Raw genomic sequence first — 25,449 nt, forward strand, 5'->3', positions numbered from 1 at the left:
CATGGTGGTTCATCAGGGATTTCTATGCAGGGTTTAAAGACTATGTCACCCTCGTGAGGATGCCTGGAAAGAACAACAATCATTGCAGTATTATGTGATCAAATCCATTGGTCTTTCCCACCTGAACTCTACCTTTATTGTGCCACTAGGAAGGCCCATCCTCATCCCAAGGTTACAGGAAGAGTCACATATATTTTAGTCTACTATCTTTGTGTTTTTGCCATTACATTTAAATTTTTTTTTAATTTTTTTTTCCAACATTTTTATTTTATTTTTGGGACAGAGAGAGACAGAGCATGAACGGGCGAGGGGCAGAGAGAGAGGGAGACACAGAATCGGAAACAGGCTCCAGGCTCTGAGCCATCAGCCCAGAGCCCGACGCGGGGCTCGAACTCACGGACCGAGAGATCGTGACCTGGCTGAAGTTGGACGCTTAACCGACTGCGCCACCCAGGCGCCCCTACATTTAAATTTTTAATCCATCTGAAGAAGGTTCTGGTAAATGATGTGGTGCAGAGAGGTCTGACCTAATTCTTTTCAAATGTACCAATAATATATACTGAAAATTGTTTGCCTTTCTCCTGAATCATATCAAACCAAAAGTTTGATTTTGGTCTTTTCAATACATTATATTAAATCTGCCTGCTATCTCTGAGGCACCTAGGTGGCTCAGTAGGTTAAGCGTCTGACTTCAGCTCAGGTCATGATCTCCCCACTTGTGGGTTTGAGCCCCATTGTCAGCCTTTGTGCTAACAGCTCAGAGCCTGGAGCCTGCTTCAGATTCTGTGTCTCCCTCTCTCTCTGCCCCTCTCCTACTCATGCTCTGTCCTTTTCTCTCAAAAATAAGTAAACATTAATTTTTTTTAATCTGCCAAGTTCTGCTTTAATATAAAACTGTTTTCATTATTAGAACTTTCTAATGCATTTGAATATCTAGTAGGGAGAAACACCCCTCGTTTCTCTTCTTTTATAAACTTTCCTCACTATTCTCACACACTTCTTTTTTCATTTTATCTTTAGAATTATTATGTCAAATTCCATTGGCAATTTAATTATATTTGTGGCATGCCAAACTACATTTATAGATTTATACATTTATAGATTAATTGGAGCAAAATTGACATCATATAAATAATGGTATACTGGACCATATTTTGGTACTCTATGTGTTTTGGTTTTTTGTTTTTTTCCCCACCGGGCCCTAGTCAAGAAAGTTTTCTTCACATAGACTTTTTACATTTCCTGTTGACCTAGCACCAGGGTTTTAAACATTTTCATGTAAAATATATTAATTGCAGGGGTGCGTGGGTGGCTCAGTTGGTTAAGCGTCTGACTCTTGATTCCAGCTCAGGTCATGACCTCGGGGTCATGAAATCTAACCCCACATCGGGCTCCATGCTGGGTGTGGAGCCTGCTTAAGATTCTCTCTCTTTCATTCTCTACCCCTCTCTCAAAAAAATTAATTGTAGTACATTTTTATAATTGTTTATTGCTAGGTTATAGGAAAGATATTTGCTTACTTAATTATGCAATCATAAGTTAGCAAAAGTTTGGTGAAAATCATTGAAAGCATTCTATAAGAATCAATTGGCTATATGGAATTTACAGTACAGCGTATTGCATATTTTATTATTATTTGTAAATTCTTTGCTATACTTCTTTATATAAATAAATTTATAATACTCATATATGTATATGTACAAGTTCTTTCCTAGAGAGCCAGTTGTTTTTTTTTAATATTTATGTATTTTTGGGAGTGCACAGGCAGGAGAGGGGCACAGAGAGTGGGGACAGAGGCTGTCTGCTGACAGGCTGACAGCAGAAAGCCCTATGTGGGACTTGAACTAATGAACTGAGAGATCATGACCTGAACCAAACTTGGACACTCAACTGAGTGAGCCACCCAGGTGCTCCTAGAGAGCCAGTTCTGCTTAAACATTTATCAGCACTCCAGTGGTGGTGTGTATGTGCCTGTACTAGTTAGTCTAAGCCAACAAAGGAGTCTGACTCCTTATCAGTTATTGGATCAGGAATAGGCATATCTAAGCCAGTTTGGGTCAAACAGAAAATGGGTTTTCTGGGAGATTCTGAAAAGAAGCTTTCTTGACCTTTGGTGAGAGCCCCAGAAAGCCAGCTTCTCCTGCTGGTCACAGACAAGGAGGTATATGGTCCCAGGTATTTTGGCAGCCATTCTGTGACCATAAGAACCATCCCTAGGATGGAGCTGAGTCTCTTGACACTAGAACAGGGAAACAGAAAAAAACCTGCTGATGACACCTTTGAAGCCCTGGGTCATCCAACTGTACAGTCTGCCCTACCTCTGTGCTTGTTGTTTGAGCCTGCTCATTTCCTGTTTATGGTATTACTTTTAACTGGGCTTTCTATTAGCCCAAAGCACCCTGCTGATACACGAGGAATGAAGGAGATGAATAAAGAACCATCCATAGCACATAGTAACTGCTCAATAAATAATAGTATCTCCCCTTCCCTCCACCCAGACCATCCTTCCTTGTACCCAGTGTTCATGTGCATGCCAGCTTTTGCCCCCAGCACTTTCCCTCCTCACTCACAGGCTACAGTGGAAGCTTTCTCTCCTTTACAGACCCAGCTCAAATCCCACCACTTTCATGAAACTTGCCTAGTTCAGAAGGAATTCTGCTTTATGCTCAGCTTGAATGAGCCTCACCACATACTGCTTTCTGTGGATGCTTGTGCTTTCCCGAGTCTGGGTCTCTCTTCTCAGCTACAGCAAAATCCTTTTGGGCCAAGACCATCCTGTATGCAACAGTTGGCCTCCTCTCTAGTCTGGTTCAACCTCTGGTTCCTTGTAATGTTCAGTCAGTACTTGATGATGAGCCTACTGGCCTATAATCTTTTCTCTCCCTTGCTTTTTACAAGCTATGGGCTTCAAGATTCAGCTGAATGAGATTCCTACAATAGCAAGAAGAATGTTATTTTGTTTTGAAGGTCTTTACAAGTATAAGGCATGTCTAAAGTGGCTATAAATAATTTATATTGCCCATAACTCAAGCTGATCAAAATAGACCTCATCACCGTGATGCGGCAAAATCTGGTACAAGCTGCTTTGTTGCTGCCTCCAAACCAATTACACATTTGGAGCAGATGAAAATCTGACTGGATTCCCTCCTGAATCGGATTAATGCCCCATCCACAATCACATTAGTCACAATCTGTCCATGATTAGACATCAGATAATCCCATTGGACAAGAGGTGACAACCCAGATTCTATTATCTCATTTTTTATCTATTTTTGGAATTTGCTGGTAACTCTAGCCTTCAGAAGATGTTTTCCAGTGAAAGAGGATCCTATCTGTATTCTTTTGAAAAATCGTTGGTGGATGGGCTTTGACAATAGCCAAATATTTGGTGTCATTTATAATTCCTAGTTTATTTTAAGGTGACAAAGAGACAAAATAAGACATAAGTCTGTGGTCTTTGAAAAGTCTGTGATCTGAGAAAAAAAACACATGTATTTAGCGTCTTATGAATGTGTGTTGGAGAGAATAAAAGACATCCTTCAAAACCTTTAAAGGTTATGACAATAGCTTTGTGAAGAGGCATCCTCACATTTGAGGGCATACAATAAATGATTATCCATTTGTTTTAGTATCATAAAAGGCAAGCATCTATGATTGGTAAGGGGGCTGGAAGTGGGTCCCAAAGTCTGCAAAACCTAAACACCCACATCTATGCAGTGGGAGGAGCCTATTGCAATATTCAGTTTTCCTGCTGGGGAAATAAAATGAAAAATAGGCATCACTAAAGTTCAAGTCAAGCAGATAGCTGACACTTCCTCTAATTTGAATCTAGAAATACTGCTAAAGGAAAATGCTAGAACCACATGAGTCAGGGCAAATATGATTCTATGCCTACATTCGCTGACTTCAGGGCACTGGCCCAGAATAGCACAGCAGAAAAAACCTGAAGTCTACTCCCACCCCAGGAAGATACAATTCGCAATATAGGATTGTTCCCTATGATGCTGGTCTGGATCTGAACCCAGATATATTTTTTCAATATCTTTAGCAAGTAAGTTACAAGGCAGTGATATTCTTTTCCACTTTCCTCGGGATTACATATAGAGATTCTTCCCGTTGCCCCATGTAAATTGTTGAGATTGGTCACTATCCACCCCTCTTCCAAATCAGGCTTTCTCCTAGCCTGTCCATTTCTAAGGAGAGAGAGGGGCTGGCCCAAAGTCCACAAGCACATCTTCTTCCTTCACTTCCTCCCACACCTTCCTGACTTGTGTCCCATTTATTTCCTGCCTTGCTTGATTCATCCATGTGTTCATCTTTCCACAGAACAGCTATGTTCATGCTATTTCCCCATCTGAATTTCTTTACACTACATCAGGATCACCGTTCTCCTTCGCCGAAAGAATGCCATCAGAATTCCTCAGCCTGGCATTTGAGGCTTCCTGCAGTCTAACCCAAACTTCTCTTTCAGTCTTTTGTCATCTGTCTCCTCTGTGACAGCCCAGCTACCTGGACCTGCTGTGGATGGTGTCCGCCACTGCCCAAATCATTCCTGACTCCAGGTTCACATTTCCCCCAAAATGCACATGACTCACACACCTCCTTCCTCTCTCTGCAAAACCGTTCCCTCTTCCTTTCTCCTTTTTGGTCTGGAAGAATCATACTCATCCTACAGGGCTCAGATGAGATGCCATGGGTTCCAGGAAGACTTTCCAACCATTCTATTCTAGGTCCCTCCTTTGTGTTCCTGTTATAGTCTAGGTCACGGTGCTGACCCCTAGTCAAAGGTAAACAAAGCCGGACACTAGGTACAGTGGCAAGGACTGATTTTAGTCAGAAATATAGTATAGTAACAGGGCAGAGTCCCATGTGCACTGAACTCAACTTTGACTTGTACAGAGGTGACTGGCTGTTTTAAAGGGAGAATGAGGGAATAGGGAGGGGAGGGGACAGGGGTTCAGGAGAGTCAGAGAAGTGAAAAAGTACAAAAAGCAGGAAGTAGGGGTTGGTTCAGGAGAAACCTATGTGGGTTTGCTAACTGCTTATCCAAGGTAGGTTCTTCCTTCCCAAAGAGGCTGGGAGACAAGGGCCCTATCTTCAGATGTTGACAGAAACAAACAGTAAATTCTCTTGACAGCCTTGAGTTTTCTTAGGAAGGCATTTAGGGAGTGGGGGGTGGGTGGGCAGGTAGGGTGGTCCTGTGGATATAGCCTTGAGCTGTCAGAACCCATGCCAGTGTTTTGTTCAAGGTTGAGACCTAGTCGAAAAAGGGCTCAGAGGAGCCCACCTGGAGTTTGGTCAAAGGAGAGACTCTTTGTCACTTACCATTATCTTCCTTTCTTTTCTACCTGTTATCTGTTTCAGTGAAGCACACCCTGTCCATCCAGGGCCCCAGCCTGAAGCCTGGCCCATTTGCAAAAGGCTGGCCTCGCTGCAAAACCACCATCTGATCCTGCTTTGGTGAATCTATTTCTCTTTGGAGCTCAGTCTCTCCCTTTTTCCTTCCCTTCTTTTCTTTCTCATTTTACCCACTACCTGGATCTCAGTAAGGGAAGGGATTCGTTCTAAGTGACTAGAAGGGAGGCCCCATGAGGATGTGGGCCGGCAGAAGACAGGAACACCAATGTGCTGGGCCAGACTGCTCAGAAGCACTCCCAGGCCATGCCAAGGTGGCGAGGGTTCCCCCTTCTGGAAAGATAGGAAATATGCAACTTTTCCCCAAACTGCCAAGCACAACTCCTTCCCCTGGCCTTCTCCCTGAAAATCTAGAGCTGGTGCTTCTCCCTGCAGCTGCCTTCAGGGTGTGATTTGGAAAGAAACAAAGCTCCCTTATGTTTTTAAAAAGGGTTCATTTTTCTCATCCTTCTATAATTATCTTATTGATCTCCCAAGGAAAAGAGTAATATAGACTATGGTTTTCTTAATACAGAATGACTTTGACACATGTCCACTGTCCCATCTGGGGCAGATTCAAAAGCACAAGTTTATAACTAGTCTCATGGACTAGCGAGGGCATGGGTTTGAGTCTCAGTACCACCTCTTACTAGTTGTTTTAACATGTGACAGTTACTGGTTTATTCATTTCTGAGCTGCTGAAAGATGACTATAAAACCTACCTCAATGCCTTAGAGGCAGGGTTGGCTTCATGGACAACCTGGGTGTTAAATGATATGGTCTGCAATAACTTAGCCCAGGACTCAGCCTGCCGCAAGTGCTCAGTGGGCGTCAGGGAAGATAGAAAGGGTTCAGGAGAAGGGAGGGGCCCAGCGGTGCCATTGGGTGGCTGTTTGCTCAAAGGAAGTCAGTGGGAGGCAGGTGATAGAGCCTCAGATGAGAGCACAGGTTTGCCTGTCAGAAGGCCTAGAATCTTGTCAAGTTTCTTCCTTTTCTCAGGTCTTAGTTGCTTTCTCTGAAGCTTGGTGCCCAACTGCCACACCAAAGCTGAGTTCTCAGAACTGGATGGTGGGTGATGATGTGAATGCTGAGGCCTCTTTTTCCTGTTCTACACATCTCCAACTGCCTTGGGAGAAAAGTAGAGGCCTATGGCCATGGCAGGGCCAGGTGGGCTGGTCCTCAGATGGGCAAGGGTAGAACCCCATCCCCAGGGATGCTAGCAGGAAGAGCCCTGGCTTCCAGCTCCATCTCTGTCACTCACATGCTGGGTGCAAGGTCTCTGGGCTTCGGTTTCCTTTCTGATACTCATGGTAGAGATTAATGCCCTTTTCACTGGCATCAACTTCCTTTGTGTTGGGTGGGCATCATTCCTGTGGCATCCCCTTTGTGAATGATCAGGAAGCAAGATGGTGTAATGATTCCATAAGCCAGATCTGGAGGCAGAGAGGCTGGTTCAAAGGCTCCGCCAGCTTTGTAACCTGGGACAAATTACTTAACCTCTCCAAGCCTCAGTTTCCTCATCTGTGAAGTAGGGATAATTTAAACAATAGTAACTTCTTTCTAGAAATGTGAGTATAAGGGCAGCCATGTGTGTGAAGGGGGCCCCAAGCAAGAGGCCGATATGATAGCTATTATGATGCTGCTGTTGAAGATGTAGGTTATACCCAGTATTCCTCCCCATGTGTGTGATTCCATGGAAACAAGGAGACAAAACATCTTTATGCAGATGAGGGTCTCTTGAGTGGGTAAGATCTGGAAGGCAGTTAGTGGGGAAGGAAGTCCAGTATGTGTGTGCGTGTGTGTGCACATATGTGTGCATGTGCATGCATGCATGTGTGTATGTGTGTGCATGTGTGGGCATGCATGTGTGCATGTGTGTGTGCATATATACATGCACATGTGCACATGTGTTCGTGCGTGTGTGTGTGTGTGTGTGTGTGTGCATGTGGGGCAGCTGTCTGGGCGCCCCAAGCAGGATCTGTCCTTTCATGGACAGTCAGGGAGAGGATGACCACCTTCTCCAGTGGTCTGTTTCTTCTCTGTCAAACACAGACCTGGAAGAGAGAGGCTCTAAAAGCTCTCCCAGCTTTCCAGTTCTAGACTGTAGAAGAAAACGAAGAAAAGGAAGGATGGGAGGACTGACTAAGCAAAACTGTAAAATAATAAAAGTGGGTTTTTTTGCCAGCTGGCCTGCTTTGGTGACCCACCTCCCAACCCTGGGACCTTGTGCTTTCCTGCTCCTTCTCTCAGGTCTCGTTCCCAGGGAAAGAGCCACTATCACTGTAGTATGAATGACCATCTGTTATTCTGTTCTTTCTTAAGGATCTTTGCACAGTAAGCTGACCTTTTAGTGGAACTGTGAGCAGAGTTTTAGGCAGCAGTGATGGGGTGAGGAGATTTGGGGAGATGGAATTCAGGGGACTTCTCTGTGCTTCTGAAATCTTCCCAGGAGGAAGGTCACAGCTGGGGCTAGTTTTATGGGATAATGAAGAGCTACGGACCTCAAGCTGCTATTTCTACTAAGGGAAGACAGTGTTCCAGAGCCCAGCAAAGCAGGCATCCAGGTCTCCTGCTTGTGGTAGCCTGGGATGTGCAGAGTGTTGTGGCCCCTGCCTCCCCTAGAAGGGCACCCTGGGAGCCGCCAGGAGGCAGAGAACAAGGGCAGGGCCAGGTCAATGGTGCCCTGTGGCTGTGCCAGGGTAAGAGTTTTCTCTGTTTTCTCTTCTCCCACACTTGCCTTGGTCTTCCAGGGGTGGCTATGACCCAGGAGACCCACATTGAGGGACCCTGAAACAGGTTGCTGGCTTTACAGCTCCAGAGAGGTGAAGGGGGTGAGTGGTAGAACCATACCTCTGTGGGTCTTCAGCGGCCACATTGAAAGAAGCAAGGGAGATGGAACCAGGCAGACCTGGCTTTGAATGTCAGCTCTGACTTACCCTGTGACTGGAAACAGTCATGTCTGCTCAGGAAGCCTCAGTTTCCTTGGGGATTGAATGAGTCTAATATTGCCCATGTCATAACATGATTTGGTAGGCTAATAACAGGGCATTTGCACTTGGTAGGGTCTGAACAAATATTAATTCTTGACTTGGCTTCCTGGCATTCCAGGAGAGGTGACTATTTCTCCCCTCCCCCTAAGATGGCCTCAAAGATTGTTTTTTTCCAGGTGGTGATAAATTTCTCTTCTTGGCAGAAGAGGGTTAAAGTCCAGGCCTAAGATTCTGCTGGAGGCATCCTCTCCTGGTGGCCTTCAAACTTGAGTTATTGACTAGTCACTTGCTCCTGGCCAGATGCTGGAAACCAGGAGAGGCTTAGAGTGGCCTAAGGAGGAAGCTCATGGCCCAGGCACACAGCCTAGCTCACCAATATGCTCACCTCATGCCTCCATTTCAGGACTGCATGCCCAGGTACACAGACATCACCTGTATGCAAACTACACTCAAGCCACACTGTTTTATTTTCCACCCCACAGCAGACACACAGAGCAAATGCACAGTGAGATATACAAAGAAATCTTCAGATGATATACACACAGACATATTTAGACCTCCCCTCCACACACAGGCACCCATGCAGGAAAGACACAGCATACACAGAGGCTCCCAACACAAAGATATAGCCATAATGATAATTATCACAGTTAACACGTATTGCACACTTAGTATACGTCAAGTGTCATTCTAAGCCTTTTCCAGAGAATCGTTTAATTCTTACAATAGTAGAGATAGCTACTATTTTATTCCCCATTTTACACATGAGGAACTGAGGGACAGAGAAGTAAAATAAGATGCATTAGGTCACAGAGTAGCCTGGTGAGGATACAAGCGCAGATTGCCCTTCCCCTGGCTCCTCAACGCCATTTATTTACAAAAACATATTCAAACGCATCATCCTCCTCATCCCCGACCTGCTCCGTACACACCCAGGGTGAGCTCCCTTTGTGGGAGCTAGTAGCCAAAGACGCAAGAAATGGCTTGTCAGCAGAGCGATCGAACCTTCTGTGCGGAAGAACCAGACTGGTGACAAGATGTTTCAAAGGTAGTGGCGGTGATCGAAAGCCTTGCGGGACGACGGGACTGCCGGCGTGAAGCACTAGACACAGCTCGGGGGCGGCGCGTGGGCGCTCTCTGGCTGTGCGTGGACCATTGTCAAGTAGCGAGTTTGGTGTGTATGGAGAGCCTAGCCCGAACTCTCCGCAAAGTCTCTCCCTGCACCCTTGGCTGCACCCCTTTCCCAGAGAGCAACCGAGAGCTTGAGGCCAAACAGACTTAGATTTTTAGTAGAAAGGCCGCAGCGCTCGACCGCACCCTCAGGCCGACCCGTCCGCGGGCCATAGGGCCAGGGTCTGACATTTTACCCCAAGGCGCGCACCAAGTTCTCGGTACACCTTTTAAACGGAAAACAACAGCCACCATGGTTAGATATATGTTATTTATAATTCATGGGCCAGTCTTTGAACCCTTTCAAACAAAACCCACAGCGATTTCTTTGAAAGAAAGAAATGCTTGGATTCTGCTCCAAAGTCTTGGGTTTTCTAAGGACCGACAAACCAGTGCACAGATAGTAAATTACCCCGCGCGCTACATTTGTTTCTGATTATTTGCGTTGCAGTTGGTTTGTGAAATCAAACAGAAGAGCTTATAAAAATCGCTTATTTGGGAAGTAGGACATACATTCGACCCCAGCATTGTTCCTAGAAGGAGCTGTGCTATTCGGGTGGGGAAAAGATGAGGGGAGTCCGTGTTAAATTACCCCCCCTCCCTTACACACACACACCCCGCCAAACCTCCAAATACAAGTCAAGGCTCGAATCAGGATCCGACAAGCGTCTTCGAATTCTGCGTTCTGGCGCTACCCATCTAATGCTCCAACTTGGAGAAGTTTTCCACAGGCGGGCGGATGGGGGAAGTCTAAAAAGAGTTTATCCAAACGCCAGTGGTCGTTCCCTAACTTCTCTCTCTAGCTTGTACCCTGAGGACAAAGGCGCACGAGAGGAGAAAGGTGATCGGCTGGACGGTGATGGTTATGTCCAAACAGACCTCCCTTTCCCCTAGCTCTCGTTCCAAAAGAGTGGATTTTTAAATTTTTTTATTTGTGAAAGTAGGGAGCATTTAAAGGAGAGGCCTCCCCCCCCCCCCGTCCCCACCCCCTCCCCAGGTATCCATCACCCCGCTCGGGCACGCCTGCGGAGACTGCCCGGCAAATCCATGAGGAAGCTCAGAGCTGCGGTGGCCGCGGAGCCAGCTCGGCGGTGACGCAAGGTCCAGCAGGGATAGCCCGACCGGGGGCCGGAGAGAGGATCCTTGTAGATTTCGGACGAGGGGGCTGCGCTCCATTGTTCACTCCGGGCCAATCAGGGTTTGTCCATTTCCTTGCAGCCAATCCCCCGTCACCCTCGCCTTCCACCCGAGCCACCCCGCCCTACAGCCCCCAGGTCCCCATTACTTCCCCCGCATCCCCCGAGGTTCTGGGGAAGCTTCATGACGCCACAGGTCCCGCCCCCAGCTCCGGCCCCGGGCGAGTGCGTGCTGACGTCATGCTGCGTGCGGGCCGGTGCGGAATCGCTCCTTCAACTCAGCGGGGCAGGAGGAGTTAGTTACCAAAGAGCCGAGGCTGGGCGCGCGACCCTCGTCCTTCTGCCCCTGCCCGCACACTTTGCGCACATCTCTTTTCTGCATGGTGGATATTATTTTTCATTATCCTTTTCTGGGTGCTATGGGGGATCATTCCAAGAGTAAGTCTTTCTCTCTGTATGTGGGTGTGTATGTGTATGTGTTTAATATGCATTATTTCTAATGCAGAAGAATGTTTAGCGGATTCTACAAGTGGCTTCTATTTGACAGGACACTGGGAGAGAAAAAAACAAAACGAATGCATTTCTCCTGCAGGCCACTTGTCCTTTGGAATCCTGTTGTTTTAATTTACAATTAAACATTCTTTCTCAATGTTAGGCTGCTAGGCTGACCTCAGGTTGTGAAACCTGCTTCTGTTTTGCGCTAGGGCAACTAGGTTTGATTGGGGAATATGGGCTCTTTTGCTTGCTTGCATGTCTTTTTTGGCCTTTCCAAGAAGGCAGATTTCTCTAGCTTGATATGGGATATTTAAGAAATGTCAGAGAGGATGAGAGGAGACTCCGATGAAAGCTGATGTGTCTGTGTTGGGATTGGAGGGAGTCGCTGTAAGAGGGAGTGTGTGGACGGAAATGCCGGAACATCACCGTTCAGTATTGATGCGGTGGCGTCCGCAGTGCTTAAATGTCTTTTTATTCTTTCTTCCCCCCTACGTATTAGCTTTTAGTTACAAGATATATCAATAAAATGACTGTGTCCAAATGAATGTAGTAGCGGGAAAAAAAATTGGGGGTGGAGAGGAGACAAAAAGCCTCCGCAAATTCAGAAGGTTTTGTTTTTTCGTTTCCAATTGTTTGGACGTTTAGAAAGCTCACTTCCTTCTTGTAGTCGCAATTCTTGAAAGGGAACGAGGGAGCGAGCGGGTTGGGTTGGGTTGGGGTTGGCGTGGCCGAGGCCCAGACCGGGTCCGGAGAGCCTGGCCTGACGCGGGTCCCGCGCCCTTCCCTGGCAGAGAAGCCCGGGACGGCCATGTGCGTGGGCTGCGGGAGTCAGATCCACGACCAGTTTATCCTGCGGGTGTCGCCCGACCTGGAGTGGCATGCCGCCTGCCTCAAGTGCGCCGAGTGCAGCCAGTACCTGGACGAGACGTGCACGTGCTTCGTGAGAGACGGGAAGACCTACTGCAAGCGGGACTATGTCAGGTGAGGCCGGCGAGAGCCGGGGCTCAGCTACCGCCTGCTGGGGCTGGGACTGGGGGTGGCGGCTTGTCTGCGCTCCCCAGCCTGGAGAGAAGGCCACTCCTACTCCGAACGTATGCCGCCGTGAGCGTCTGGGCCTGCGAACTCCCCGAGGGTCGGTCCCCGCAAGCTCCCTGTGGGCCACAAAGCGTCCTGGGCCCGCGTGCCCGGAGCCGGTCGCAGACCGGGAGGCGAGGCGGGCCTCAGGCCCCTCGCTGACACAGACCGCGCCTTGGGCCCGCAGGCTGTTCGGCATCAAGTGCGCCAAGTGCCAGGTGGGCTTCAGCAGCAGCGATCTGGTGATGAGGGCGCGGGACAGCGTGTATCACATCGAGTGCTTCCGCTGCTCCGTGTGCAGCCGCCAGCTGCTGCCCGGCGACGAGTTCTCGCTGCGGGAGCACGAGCTGCTCTGCCGCGCCGACCACGGCCTCCTGCTGGAGCGCGCCGCGGCCGGCAGCCCGCGCAGCCCCGGCCCGCTCCCCGGCGCCCGCGGCCTGCATCTGCCAGGTAAGCCGCGCGCGGGGCCCGGCGCCCCCTGCGCTGTTGTGAGTGCACGTGCGAGTGTGTGTTACCGGAGTGCTTGTGCTCGGACGAAAAGTTGTCACTCGTGCGCGGTTCCGTTTGCCAGGATTGTGTGTTTCTGTGTGAGTGCAGATCTGTGGCTAGGAACACAGGAGAGAGTGTGTGTGTGTGGGGGGGGGGAATCGTTTGTGGATCAACATGAACAGGGATTGTGTGTAGGAGTGTGTGAGCATGCGGGGAATTGTCGAAAATTGTGTTCTCCATGATCAGGAATATGTGGGACGGTCTGCCAGGAGTAGGAGCGTGAATGACAACAGAATCTTAGCAGTGCCTGTCTGGGAAATTTGTATGGGGAATTACAAGCACTATGTGCTACTGCCAGAGAGGAAAGCTAGGTTTGCCTGGGGGTATGTGTGTAAGGAATACATCTCCCATCCCAGAACTGGGCCTGGGCTCTGCCAACTAGCAGGCCAGCCGCCCCAACAAAGAGCCGGTGTCTGTATTTGTGTTTTGAGACCCAGTTTGATGAACAACTTAGCAGAGTGCTTCTTCCGTGGGGAGGGTGTGGTGGCACAGTGGACTTGAGGTCATAGAAAACATTTCAAGGGATGATGCCCTGGGTGCTAATCAGGAGCTTCCCAGAGATGGGGTCTGAGTGTGTGGTTAGTGGGCAGGATGGTGCCCCCAGGCTGGGCAGCCACAGACCTGAAGCACCAATCTCCAGATCTGGCTGAGCCTCTGGGTGCTCTGTGGTCTTGTAGTGCTCCTCCCCTCTCTGGTCCTCTCTTGCCTCTCCTATAGAATGAGGAAATTGAGCTGGATGGACTATTTGTAAATATTTATTCAGACCTAGAAATGCCTGAAGGAGGATATAAATTGAAACAGTGCAGCATATTATCCATGGGTGTGTGGACCTAGTTTGGATGGGGGTGTGAAACAGGATGAAGCTGGTGTTGAGTGCACCGGATTTCGGGTCTCAGAGGTACTCCCTTTTGTGTGTTACGGGTTTCAGGCTGCCGGCGCGGGGGTCAGGCGCTATTTACCCGGGGTTGAGAGTTCCCAAAGCCAAGCGAGAATGCTATCCGCTGCGCTCGGGGCCGGGAGGGTGAGCTGCGCCGGGCCAGGGAAGCTGGAGCCTTGAACGAGGAGACCCGAGAGCTGAGGCTGGAGAGCTGGCAGTGAAGAACGTTTGGTCCCTTAAGGACCGTCCGCACCCCAGGCTGGGTCTTCGCGGCCTTGTCCCAGTGGTCTCTGCACGAGGAGGAATGGCTCTCGCAGGCCCCCAAGAGCGGGAGACAAGCCCCCTAACCCCAAAGCGGCGCGGCGCTCTGGGCCCCTGTCGGTCCCCTTCCCCCTCAGAGTCCCGGGAGCTCCTCCTTCTTCTTCCTCTGAAACTCCGACTTCTTCCGGAGGGCCTCCTTCGTCCCGCAGGGCCCAAACGGGCATTCCTAGGGTCGGGTAAGTGGAGGAGGCACAGCCGGGAGCGGCCACCCGGCTCCCGCAGCCGGCGTAGCGCAGGACTCCCACGCCCTGATGGAGCTCCGGGGACAGCGCTGCGGGGCAGCCCGATCGGGGAACTAGGGAAGGGACGAAAATGCAGAGCTCCCTCGGGGTAGGGCGAACAATTGGAAAGGGAGGCGAACAATAAAACGAAATCAACGGAATAGAAAAAGGAACGAAATAGAGCCTCGGAGGGCTCAGCCGCCGCAAGGTGGGGCACGGGGCAGGCGGGTGGCGGCCCCTCTCTCACGTCTTGTCCCCCTGCCCTCGCAGACCCCGCGTCGGGCCGGCAGCCCTCACTGCGCCCGCACGTGCACAAACAGACGGAGAAGACAACCCGCGTGCGGACGGTGCTCAACGAGAAGCAGCTGCACACTCTGCGGACGTGCTATGCCGCCAACCCGCGGCCCGACGCGCTCATGAAGGAGCAGCTGGTGGAGATGACGGGCCTGAGCCCACGGGTCATCCGCGTCTGGTTCCAGAACAAGCGCTGCAAAGACAAGAAGAAATCCATCCTCATGAAGCAGCTGCAGCAGCAGCAACACAACGACAAGACGGTGAGGGACCGTGCAGCGGAGGAGCGGGTCAGGTGGGGCCTCGAGTTCTCGCGGCAGCATCTGGGTGCCCTTTTCAGGGCGGGCTCTGGGGACATCCAGGGGCAACTGGACTCTCCAAAAGCGTTTGTTTGTGCGTTCAGAGAAAGGCTTGCCTTGGGGATTAAGGCTCAATAATTATTGTACCTGATGTCGGGTCTCCTCCTTGTTCCAGCGGCAAACCTGAGCTGGCACAGCTCCAAGCCGCAGGAGGCATGGTTATGCATCTCCCGCTAGTCCCGGCGGGTTGTGTCCTCTTGGCATGGCTTGGTTTGAACACTTTTCCTCTTGAAAAATGGGAATACAGGCCTCAAATCCCTTTGTTCTGTTGGCTGCCAACGCTGAGGCTGGACTATGGTGGAGGTTCTGTGTCGGGGGCATCTTAACTGGGGAGGGAGGGCTCACCTGGGTACGGTGGAATGTGCGTCTCTCCCCAAACCAGGACCCATATCTTGGGCCAATGCCTGGGGCTTCAGTGCCAAAGGCGGCGGGAGAGGTAAGGCCTAACTTGAGCGGCCCTCACCTCCACTTCCACTTGTCCCTCAGAGCCTCCAAGGACTGACCGGGACGCCCCTCGTGGCGGGCAGCCCCATCCGCCACGAGAGTGCTGTTCAGGGCAGCGCAGTGGAGGTGCAGACGTACCAGCCACCGTGGAAAGCCCTCAGCGAATTTGCCCTCCAGAGTGACTTGGACCAACCCGCCTTCCAGCAGCTGGTGAGGTCCTGCCCTACCCACCTGACCTCACTACTCTGAGGGGTGGGATTTGGCTGATGGGCGGAGGTGGGAAGGGGGTACTTCCCAGGGGCCTGTCGTAGACAATGAGAGGGGGCATACGTTGGGGGGGACTGCAACTGCACCTCCGCCCATACATAATTCGCTCTAAAGCAAGTCTCCCTGGATTAAAGCCCTCAAGAGGCAGGTAGAGGGATTAACCCAACTCCAGCTCTCGCCCTAATACCCTAGAGTGCGCTTGGGGACCTGGCCCACTTCCCCGAAGGGCTTGCTCCCAGCCGGTGGCTTGTCCCTAAGGGACACCCTCAACTCAGAGCACACGGTCTGGGGGCACCAGCTCTGGCATCTCTTCACCTGCCTTTTCCTGGTGTCTCTGCATCCCCAGGTCTCCTTCTCTGAGTCTGGCTCACTAGGCAACTCCTCCGGCAGCGATGTGACCTCCCTGTCCTCGCAGCTCCCGGACACCCCCAACAGCATGGTGCCGAGTCCTGTGGAGACGTGAGGGGACCCCATCCTCGCCAGCCCGCGGACCTCGCATGCTCCCTGCATGAGACTCACCCATGCTCTGGCCATTCCAGCTCCGAAAACTCTCTCGCCTTTGTAATTATTATTATTGTTATTTAAAGAGAGAGGACAGAGAAGCAGTCAGGACAGCCCAAAGCGCCAGGATGCAACCTGCTTTCACCAGACCGGAGAGCCCTGATCCAAGAACTTTTATTTTTTCAAAACCAGAATTTGGGATTTACTAGAGTTAGCTCTGCCCTCTTCTCTTCCCTCGCTCCGCGTGGCTGCCGCCGCTCTGTCCGCGCCCCCTACCCGCGGAGAACGCGCAGGGCCCATCTGGCGCCGGGCCACCCCCAGAACTCGCCCAGGCGGGCTCCAACCCCAAGCCGGTCCCGCGCTCCCAGGCAGCTTTGCCTGGGCTCTAAGCGGGGACAATCCAATGGAACAGACACTCAATCCCCAAAGCGCATGATTGCCGGAAAAAAGTAGAAATGAGACTTTCCTGAAAATGTTTTAAATTATCAGTCGACGGAGGACAGAGTGTGTGAGCCTTTGCCGAACAAAACGTAAGTTATTGTTATTTATTGTAAGAACAGCCAGTTCACAGTGGGATGGATATTTTGATCTTAATAAAAAATAATAATAACCCGATGCGATGCTGCTGCTGTGTGCTGTGGGCACAGCGGGAGGGCTGGACGAGCGCCGGTTGGGGCTCGGAGCTTGTTTCAACGAAACAGCGGCCGAGCAGAACCCGCCGCGGGTGCCCAGGGGTGGGCCCAGCTGCTTGTGCCCGCGCCTCGCGCGCGGCTGCCCTCAGGGCTCCCGCACGGCCGGGGGGCGGGCCCGGCGGGGATTGGGCGCTGTTGGGGGGGGGCGGGGCTGGGTCTGTGCGCCCCCCGGCGGCCCTGGCTGGCGCTTTAGAAAGCGCGGCGGCCCTCCTGGAAGTCGGCGCGTGCCCCTTGCTCCAGGCCACGCTCTGTCTGCATTGCCCACCACCCTTCCCCGGTCCCGGGCGTTTCGAGGCCGAGGTCCGCGGGGCAGTGGGGGGAAACCTCATTTGAGCGGGAAACCTGCGATGCTCGGTTAGCTGCAGTTCGGCTGACTCCAGCCTGCGGTCAGGCTCGCGAGGGCGTCTCGTACCCTCAGCTTTGCCTCTGCTCTTGGAGCAGAACCCAGTCCGGTGCACCCCCAAAGGCCGAGCCTCCACCACTCGCTGCATTTTCGGCCGGTGCATTCGGGCCCTTCCGGCGCTTCTTTTCCGAACCCCCTGTCCAGGGCGCCTAGCACGCCTGCCACTCGGGCCATGCCGTCGACCAGAGAGCCCGCGGGCCCGTGGCGAACAGGGGGGCTGTGAAGGCTCACCCTCGGCGCTGTCCCCAGAGTGGATGCGCGACGTGATCAATCTCGCTGCATTTATTAATTCCCCTGTCTAGACAGAGGAGAAGGCCGGGCGGCGGCTCCTTATCTTCGTTTGGCATCACCTGCAAGCGATACACTGAAGGAGCCACAACAAGCCCCCGCTAGGATCGTGGCTGCCCGGGAAAATAAGTCCACCCAGAACCAGTCTGGCGTGTCCTTGGTTTATTTTCTTTCCAGACCCGAAATGCAGGAGGCGGGGGATAGCCCGGGTGGGAGGGGGCTGGGAATGGCCCCTGGATATGCCGTGCCCAGGTCACTTGGTGTGACATTTCAAACCCCTGCGACTTGTTTTCTTGAAAACTGGCTTTAGTGATCGCAGGAAATAACCGAGAGATACTGAATCTCCAGCAGGCCCCCGGGCAAGCACAAAAAACAGGAGGCTCAGGTTTTACCCTTAACAAATATTTAACCCTTTGGCAGCCTGGGACAGTTCTTTTCCTCTGACCAGGCCTCACTTGGTGGACTCAGGAAACTGCCACCCTACCAGTCAATCCACTACTCTTGAAGAATCTCTGGCATTGGGTTTCCGTTTTCTCGTCCCTCGAGATAAATGACCCCAAGCATATCCTTCTTTGTCCAGGATTTGTTTTGAAAGAGCAATGCCGTGAATAGGGGATATCTCAGGTAGAGTCTGGTAAGGGAAAATGTGTCTGAGCGGCAGCTGTGGTCTCTGGATAGAAGAGTAGGTGCCTTCTGTTAAAACTGTGGGCTGCTTGGATGGCCAGAGGCCACTGTAGGTTTTTCAGTGGAGCTGAGGGCAGGATTCCGTCACCTCCCCCTCCCCCATTAGAAATGCAAAACTGGAAGACTAGCTGTCAATTATTGAAAGAAAATGGGAGGTGGGAAACTCAAGCCAAATTTATATTTTACTTCCTCAAAGTCAAGGTGATGCTAGCACAAAATTTGAAGAGAACATTCCCTTTCTTCGGGATTTAGGAAATGGTGCTGCAGACTTAAGAGATAAGGGAGGAGATACATAGGGTTAATGAGGACCAGCTTTACCTCTCAAGTGCCTAGAAACGGTTTTAATAATCAGGGTTAGATTCTTTGAGGCTTTGCTCCCTTAAGTTAGACCATTCCTTCCCAAACAGAAATATAGATATTTTCTCTTACCTACTGGCTGGCCATTGGATAGCAGGCTAAACTTCCAAGAAATCTTACTTGGGAAAACTTTTGATTAATCCAGAATATTAGGTTTTGTCACTTTAAAAACGGAAGTAACAGGTTCTTGAGTAAAGAATTTCATTAATGTTTGTTGTTAATTAGCTCTGAATTTTTGCTTTTGAAAGACTGCAGTAGTTTTTTAATTTTTAAAAATTTATTTTGAGAGAGAGACAGCACGAGTGGGGGAGGGGCAGCGAGAGAGGGAGAGAGAGAATCCCAAGCAGGCTCTGCCAGCTCCCAAAGCAGGGCTCGCAGGGCTCGAATCCACAAACCGTGAGATCATGACCTGAGCCGGAACCAAGAGTCAGATGCTTAACCAACTGAGCCACCCAGGCGCCCTGAAAGACTGCAAATGCTACAAACGGAAACATCTGCCTAAGTACAGTAAACTCTTATTATCCATAGATCAAAAATCTAATTCTCCTTTTTGCTATTCTGTGAGTGTGTCAGATTTTGAATATTGGGAAATTACCCAGATAAAAGAGATTACCATTTATTAGGATGCCTGAATCTGTATGTATTACTATGTAAAATATTATAAACTCTTTTGTAGTTGGTTGCTGGCCACTCAAAAAGGTGCATCATTTCCATGGAAAAGCTTTGACTTTGAAGCCTTATTACAATGGTCTCTGGTATGGTGTCAGATCTATGGTTGGTGACATTAATAAATATCAGTTTTACTGGTTCCCAGGTCATCTTTAAACATGCTCAGTAATACAGTCGGGATTTCCTTGTAAATTAAATTACCTGTAACAATTACAAATGTTGTATTTTATGCTTACTGAACTTTCAGAGTGAGATGCCCAATTGTGTAGTAAAAAGTTCAATAAAAAGGGGCCATAGGTGGAAAATGGGAGTTAGTTATTTAACTAGATTCACTTTAGAATATTTTTTTCCAGAAGATTTATCTAATAATTTGGATAGCCCTATGTAATTGAGGCAGGAGAGGGATTCCCAGAGATGGAAAAGTTTATGGCCATTATACCACAAAATTTAATACATATTGAAAGGCTGCACAATTCTGGGAAATTCAGAGTCCCTGTGGCAGTATTCCCAACGAACTTTAATATTTAATGGGTTGTGGAACAGAAATCAGCCTTTCAATTTTGAATGTGGAATGGCTTAAAGCTCAGAGCTGCAAATATTGTGTTTAAATGAGACATTGTCTAAGATTGTTCTCTAGAAAATGTTAATTCGCCACTGCTGCCTGGGGGAGGACCTACATTGCCACACATTTTAGTTAGCTGTGTTTTCCCATAGAAGTGGTCACCAGAGAGAGCAAGAGAATTAGCTGAATAGCATGCTGGAGAGAAGAAACAATGAATGAATAATAAACTATTTGAAGAGAAGTTCCAAGCAGGAAATTCAGAGTTTATTAAGCTGATGTAGGGAAGATTAGAGGCTTTTAAATACGGGTCTGATTGATGTAAAGGTAAACTTTCCTCAACATACTGGGATTCAGTGCAATAATGAGGATTGTGTGACCAATTACAGACTAGCACCTTGTTGAGAGAGACTGTGCATGGACGATGCAGATAAACGGAGTTAGACTGAGAATAGCAATAGCAGAGGAAAAGGGCACAAGAAAATACTCACTGGGATCCAGATGTGGATTTGTGTGGGGATTTGGGGTTGGCTCAATTTATAAAGCAAGTTTGGGGCCCCGCAGCAATTGGGCCAGAAAGGCAGGACTTCTAGGTGATCAGGGCACCTCCTCAAAGTCAGCAGCTGGCGGGAGAGTGAGTGAGGGAATGAACGGAGGGGCAGGAGTTTAGAAAGGCTGAGAATCTCCCGGTTGGCAAACAGGATATTTAAGGGGGTGGTTTGAACACGGAAGGCGGGAGAACCCCTGGGTTGGGGGCGTGGGAACTGGGAGAGAGAAGTGGAAGAATAGGGATGGTGAGGAGTAATCCCTTTTCAGATTATCGACACCTAAGAATTTAGAAAGGTGGCAAGGAGCTCTGGAAGAAATGACCCAAGTGGTTTTCCCAGCTGCGCTGGGGAAGGAAGGAAAGGCTGGGCCGGGAGGTGAGGCTCCCACCTAGGCGCAACGGGGGCGAGGTTCACGGTCCGGGGTCACAGAGGCCCCGAGTGCCTGGAGCCAGGGAGAGGCTCCGGAATTTCGGCAGGAAGCTGTGGCTTCGACATCCTGTTGGGCATCCAGGGTGTCGAGCTCCCCAGAAGGCGAGCTGCCGCCCGGAGCAGGAAATTCAGTTGGGTAACAGCGCTGGGCGCTCAAATGTCGCTGCTGCCGGGCTTCGGGCAGCTTTTTCCTATTTGGCTCAAATTCTGGGCTCCGACGCCCGAATGAAGTTGTTGCTTTTTTGCCCCAGCCGCGCCCATTCGCACCGTCAGCTTCACAGGCTGGACCCAGCATAAGCCTTTCGCCTGGGCCCAGCCTGATCCACTTGTGGCCCCTGAGCTCGGGAGACCCGGGATGCGGCCCCCGCCACAAGTGGGTGGCACTCGTCCCCGCAAATTGGAACTCACTTGCGCGCCGCACCTTCCCAGTCCCCGGCGAGTTTGTTAATCGTAAAACCCAGGGGAGTCAGAACTTCAATCATTCTGGCCGGGCGGAAGGCGCCTTAAACTCGAGAAGCACAGAGACCGTGAAGGTCGGGAGTCACCGAGGAGTTGCAAGCCCCGATTCTCGAAACCTCCCTACCCGGGCGGAGCCGGGATTCATCTCAATCAGACGACTCCCCCCCCCCCCCCACCTCCCGGACGAGGGGGGCAAACGACACCATTCAATTAAATGTTTAATTGCGAATTCTGGTATGGTTTCTGAGAGGTTAATCACAGCTGTTTCAATTATTTATGGCTTTCTGGCAAATTTCCGACCAGATAAGAAGTATATTCTATTGTGAAGCATCTTGCAGGAAATCTTATAAATATTTGATTATTCCTTTCAGCTACAAGGATTCTGCGTTCACGCCCCAAGACGCGCTGGGCGAGAGGCATTCGGGAACTCCTCTCCAGGTTGGGGCTCCCGGGCGGGCGACTGCTGGTCGCCGATGGAGCCGGCCGCGGACACCTGCCTGCTCCCCCGCCCCGCCCCTTCCCCCGCCTCGGGCCGCGGAGGAGCCCTGGCCGCAGTCTCGGAGGGGGCGTGCGGGCGCTAGGGCCCAGCCCCTCGGCCTTCGGAGAGCGGTGCACCGCCCGGCTCGCGGCATTGTGTGCGCGCCGCCGCGGCGTCCCGGGTCCGGCGCCGGATCGCCGCCCGAGCCCTGGCGGGAGGGGTTTCCCGAGAGCGGGTCCCGCTGGCTTTGGGGCCGGCGGCCCCCCCGCCCTGGAGCCCGGGCAGGACCCGCGGGGTCGCGGCCCCAGCCCCGCAGCGGCCCCTGCGGCCCGACGTGGGGAAGACGCCCGGGACCCGCGCCCGCGGGAGCACAGAGGGCACAGGGACGCGTTCGCCGTGGTTTCCGTCTTTATTTTTTTTAATTTTGGGGACCTCTTCATTTTCTTTCGATTTGCAAAGAAGTAAAAACACATAGCTCAGCAGCTTTGTGAGGCTCCAAAAAGGAGTGTTGTGAACATTAAGTAGGTTGTTTTTAAAAAACCGAAACTTTTGTTATTTTCTGGTCCCGCCCCGCCTACCTTCCTATAGCTTTGACTCTGACACATATTCAGGCCACTTTTTTTTCCAACCAGATCTTTTCTTCACGGTAATGTTTGATCCTTATCGGACAGAAATTATTACAGATGTCATTCAGTGAGCGGCTTAGCACTGGCCGTCGGCTTAAGGTGGGGAAACGCTGGGAACGAGATATGAAAAGGTCTACGTCTCCCAGGCAGACCCTTCTCACGTTCAACTGTGAGCGGAGCATCGGAGTTTAAAACTTTTATTCAGAGCCCTTCTGGCCTTGTTTTATGGTTACTTCAGAGTTGCTTCATTTCACAATTATTTGAGGAAATGCGTCAAGGTGATTCACTATGGCTGATCTTTTTGAATCGATAATTTTTATTCTGGAGAATACTTTCAGTTCAGCAATGGTTCTCAGTCCTGTCTGCTAGGAAAGTCCTGTTCGCTAGGAAAGGTGAGGCGGACCAATGGATACAATGTCCTAAATTCATTTCAAATAGCCCCCAAACCTATTATGTAATTAGAATAGCCAAGTGTTATAAACATCTTTACTCCAAACCTTAAAAAGGGAAATTTAGAGGTTAATTTTAAGTCTTTAATTAAAATACTCCCAGAGTTGGAGTTAACATTTTTCTTTCAAATTGGTATTGTCTTAATAAGAAAAGTCACCACTGCAAACAGAATAAGTTATTTTATTACAAGAACAAAACAGACTTGCTAATTTTATGTCTAATTTCACCCATATTACAAATGCAAAGTATATATTATCATAGGATGTAGGTAACCGAACTCCAAAATATTGTGCATAAGTGAAATAAACTCAACTTCCAGAATTAGAAAGAACATTAAAGTATCTACAGTCATTATAAATAGTGCAAAGTATATACCATATCTACAATGCAGGGGGAGAGTATAAACATGTGAAAATGAGCTTCTTAAGGAACAGTTAGAACATTTGTTTGAACAGTTTAAAATATTAACAAGGGCACTCAAATACAGAACTAACCAAATCATTTATTTTTTCTCTTTTTTTAAAAAAAACTGTCGAGCTTCTTCCCAGGCCTCCTGAGGAAATCTGTTAGCCAGCTCAAGATAGTCTTGGGAACCAAGGGATTTTCCTGAGAAGAAAAAAAGATAATAAATTCTTTGAAGTTTAAGAAATTAAAATTATTTTGATATCTGACTACAAAATGGAGACATGCACTTCAAATAAACCATGATACAAGTTTATATAAAGAAGGTAACTGATCTATTTTTATCTACCTACAGCACAAAATATACATATTTTAATCACAATTTATTTTGTGCTTCTAACATATTCAGACATTAATCCCTATTTAAAACATTACAAAAAAACCTGTTTTTGGACTCCAGAGTAAGAAAATAGGGGGAAATAAGTATGGTGATCCAAATAAAATGACAGTCATCTCTTCCATCCTTAAGTTAGCCTCAAAATGATATATCTGTATATAACTTGACATTTGTCGTCTAAAATAGCCTAATTTAAAATATTTTAATTTAAATATGACTTTAAAAAATGCTCAAATCTGGCATTCAAGTCATCTAACAAAGCGGAGGGAATGAGTGAGAACTTTACTGGTTATCAATGTAGGCAAAGAAAACAACCTCCTAGCTGGGTAGTGATTAAGCAGTCAGTGTTTGAAAATCAGAATTCTCCTTTAGCAATAAGAATGCGGTGCTACCAGGAGCTGCTTTACACTTAGAATGTAGAGGTTTACCTGGGCAATGAACTAAAATGCCTTGAAACATTTCTGGGGACTTAAACTAAGCAAAAAGAGAACAGATGTCTAGTATGGAATCATTTTTTTTAACTTTTTGAATTATTTTTTAAAGAAAAATTCTTTTTAAAAAAATGTTTATTTATTTTTAAGAGAGAGGAAGAAACTAAGCAGGGAAGGGACAGAGAGAGAGGGAGACAGAAGATCCAAAGTAGGCTCTATGATGAAAGCAGCAATTCTGACTCGGGGCTCCAACTCACAGTGAGATCATGACCTGAGCTGAAGTCGGTGCTCAACCCACTGAAACATCTAGGTGCCCTCACTTTTTTTTTTAAAACCAAGTAAGCATATTAAGAGCTGTCACCAATATAATGACTCTGAGAAATGCAGAGAACAGTTCTCCATTTGCTGTTTTACGGATTAAGCACACTGGAATTGGGGAAAGCGTGGATGTCAAGAAGATGGGTCCTTGGAAAAGAAAGAAGGTTGAAACTCTCACAGGCCTCAACCCACTGAGCTGAGGCAGCTCTTGGGACTATGTCTGCCAGATATGTAGCAAATGGTGACTCATCCTTACAGTCAGGAGAAAGGAAGAAGAAAGAATGTCTGTACTTCTTACGGGCAAAAAAGTTGCTGTACAATTAAAAATATATTAGATTTTTCAAGGCATTTTCATATATTCAAAATTTAAAACACTGTTTTAAGAAATAGTAACAAATTATACTGATTTCACTCACTGCAGCCTCCAATAACTTAAAAAAAAAAAGGCTGTGACTGAGTCAGGGCAGTCCTGAACTTGCACACTAATTCTGGCTTAGACAAATGGTACTATGATGTTGATTTGAATTTCTGAAAAGGAACATAGCTTTCTGTTTACTTCTCTGAGTGTCTGAACCAATAAAACCTGACCTTTTTTTCATGATACTGGTACAGCTTTATATTCTTTTCTATGTACTTTTCAACATTTGCCCACTATAGATAATTGGTGTACGTGTGTGTGTGTGTGTGTGTGTGTGTGTGTGTATGTGTGAGAGAGAGAGAGAGAGAGAGAGAGAGAGAGAGGGAGGGAGAGGGAGAGAGAGAGAGAGGCGCGAGGGAGAGAAAGAGAGAGACTGTCCAAGGTGACAAGGTGACTCACCACCCCTCCAAGTAGGGGCTACTTGGTGGGTCACCTAGAGGGTCCTATTGGGAGTGGGCCTCTGGACACTTTAAGGAGTATCAAACTAATGGAAGAATTGGGGAAAAAATCTGTATTAGGGCCTCATTAATCAAAGGTGCTGTCACAACAGCCAGACAAAGAGCCATTTGTACTTCTCAATTACAGTGTGTGTAGCAGAATATTTTTAAAAAGTAAAAATGTCCTTAATATTCTACATCTCCAGCTCTGATCATAGGAAGCACCTCAGCAGGAACACTACAGGAAAAAAAATGCTTGTAAATCATTTGGCCTCTGAACTCGAACTCTTACTAATCTGATGTTCTTTTTTTCTC

At 49.0% G+C, this 25,449-nt stretch overlaps 2 protein-coding genes across 4 annotated transcripts in view; one reads left to right on the forward strand and one right to left on the reverse strand.

Annotated features, from left to right (window-relative positions):
- Positions 1-10,979: 10,979 nt before the first annotated feature.
- On the forward strand, positions 10,980-16,704 carry ISL2 (ISL LIM homeobox 2). Its single transcript, XM_043554935.1, has 6 exons — positions 10,980-11,128; positions 11,977-12,166; positions 12,447-12,709; positions 14,498-14,781; positions 15,364-15,531; positions 15,935-16,704. The coding sequence occupies exons 1-6, from the start codon at positions 11,071-11,073 to the stop codon at positions 16,049-16,051; spliced, it is 1,080 nt and encodes a 359-aa protein (XP_043410870.1). The 5' UTR covers positions 10,980-11,070; the 3' UTR covers positions 16,052-16,704.
- A 6,187-nt stretch (positions 16,705-22,891) lies between these two features.
- SCAPER (S-phase cyclin A associated protein in the ER) overlaps positions 22,892-25,449 on the reverse strand; it is a 535,605-nt gene continuing 533,047 nt past the window's right edge. For all 3 annotated transcript variants that reach the window (XM_043554938.1, XM_043554936.1, XM_043554937.1), the window contains exon 32: positions 22,892-23,337. In XM_043554938.1, coding sequence (XP_043410873.1) covers positions 23,234-23,337 — 104 coding nt within the window. In that variant the 3' untranslated portion in view covers positions 22,892-23,233. The remainder of the gene's footprint in view (positions 23,338-25,449) is intronic.

This window comes from Prionailurus bengalensis, chromosome B3 (genome assembly GCF_016509475.1).
Source record: "Prionailurus bengalensis isolate Pbe53 chromosome B3, Fcat_Pben_1.1_paternal_pri, whole genome shotgun sequence".
In the NCBI taxonomy this organism is placed as follows: domain Eukaryota; kingdom Metazoa; phylum Chordata; class Mammalia; order Carnivora; family Felidae; genus Prionailurus; species Prionailurus bengalensis.

What these genes read in the sequence shown, in the direction of transcription:
- ISL2 (XM_043554935.1), top strand. Translation starts at nt 11,071, where the DNA reads ATGGTGGATATTATTTTTCATTATCCTTTTCTGGGTGCTATGGGGGAT. An exon ending in AGCAACACAACGACAAGACG is followed by an intron (nt 14,782 to 15,363) that starts GTGAGGGACCGT and finishes CTTGTCCCTCAG; the next exon opens with AGCCTCCAAGGACTGACCGG. An exon ending in AACCCGCCTTCCAGCAGCTG is followed by an intron (nt 15,532 to 15,934) that starts GTGAGGTCCTGC and finishes CTGCATCCCCAG; the next exon opens with GTCTCCTTCTCTGAGTCTGG.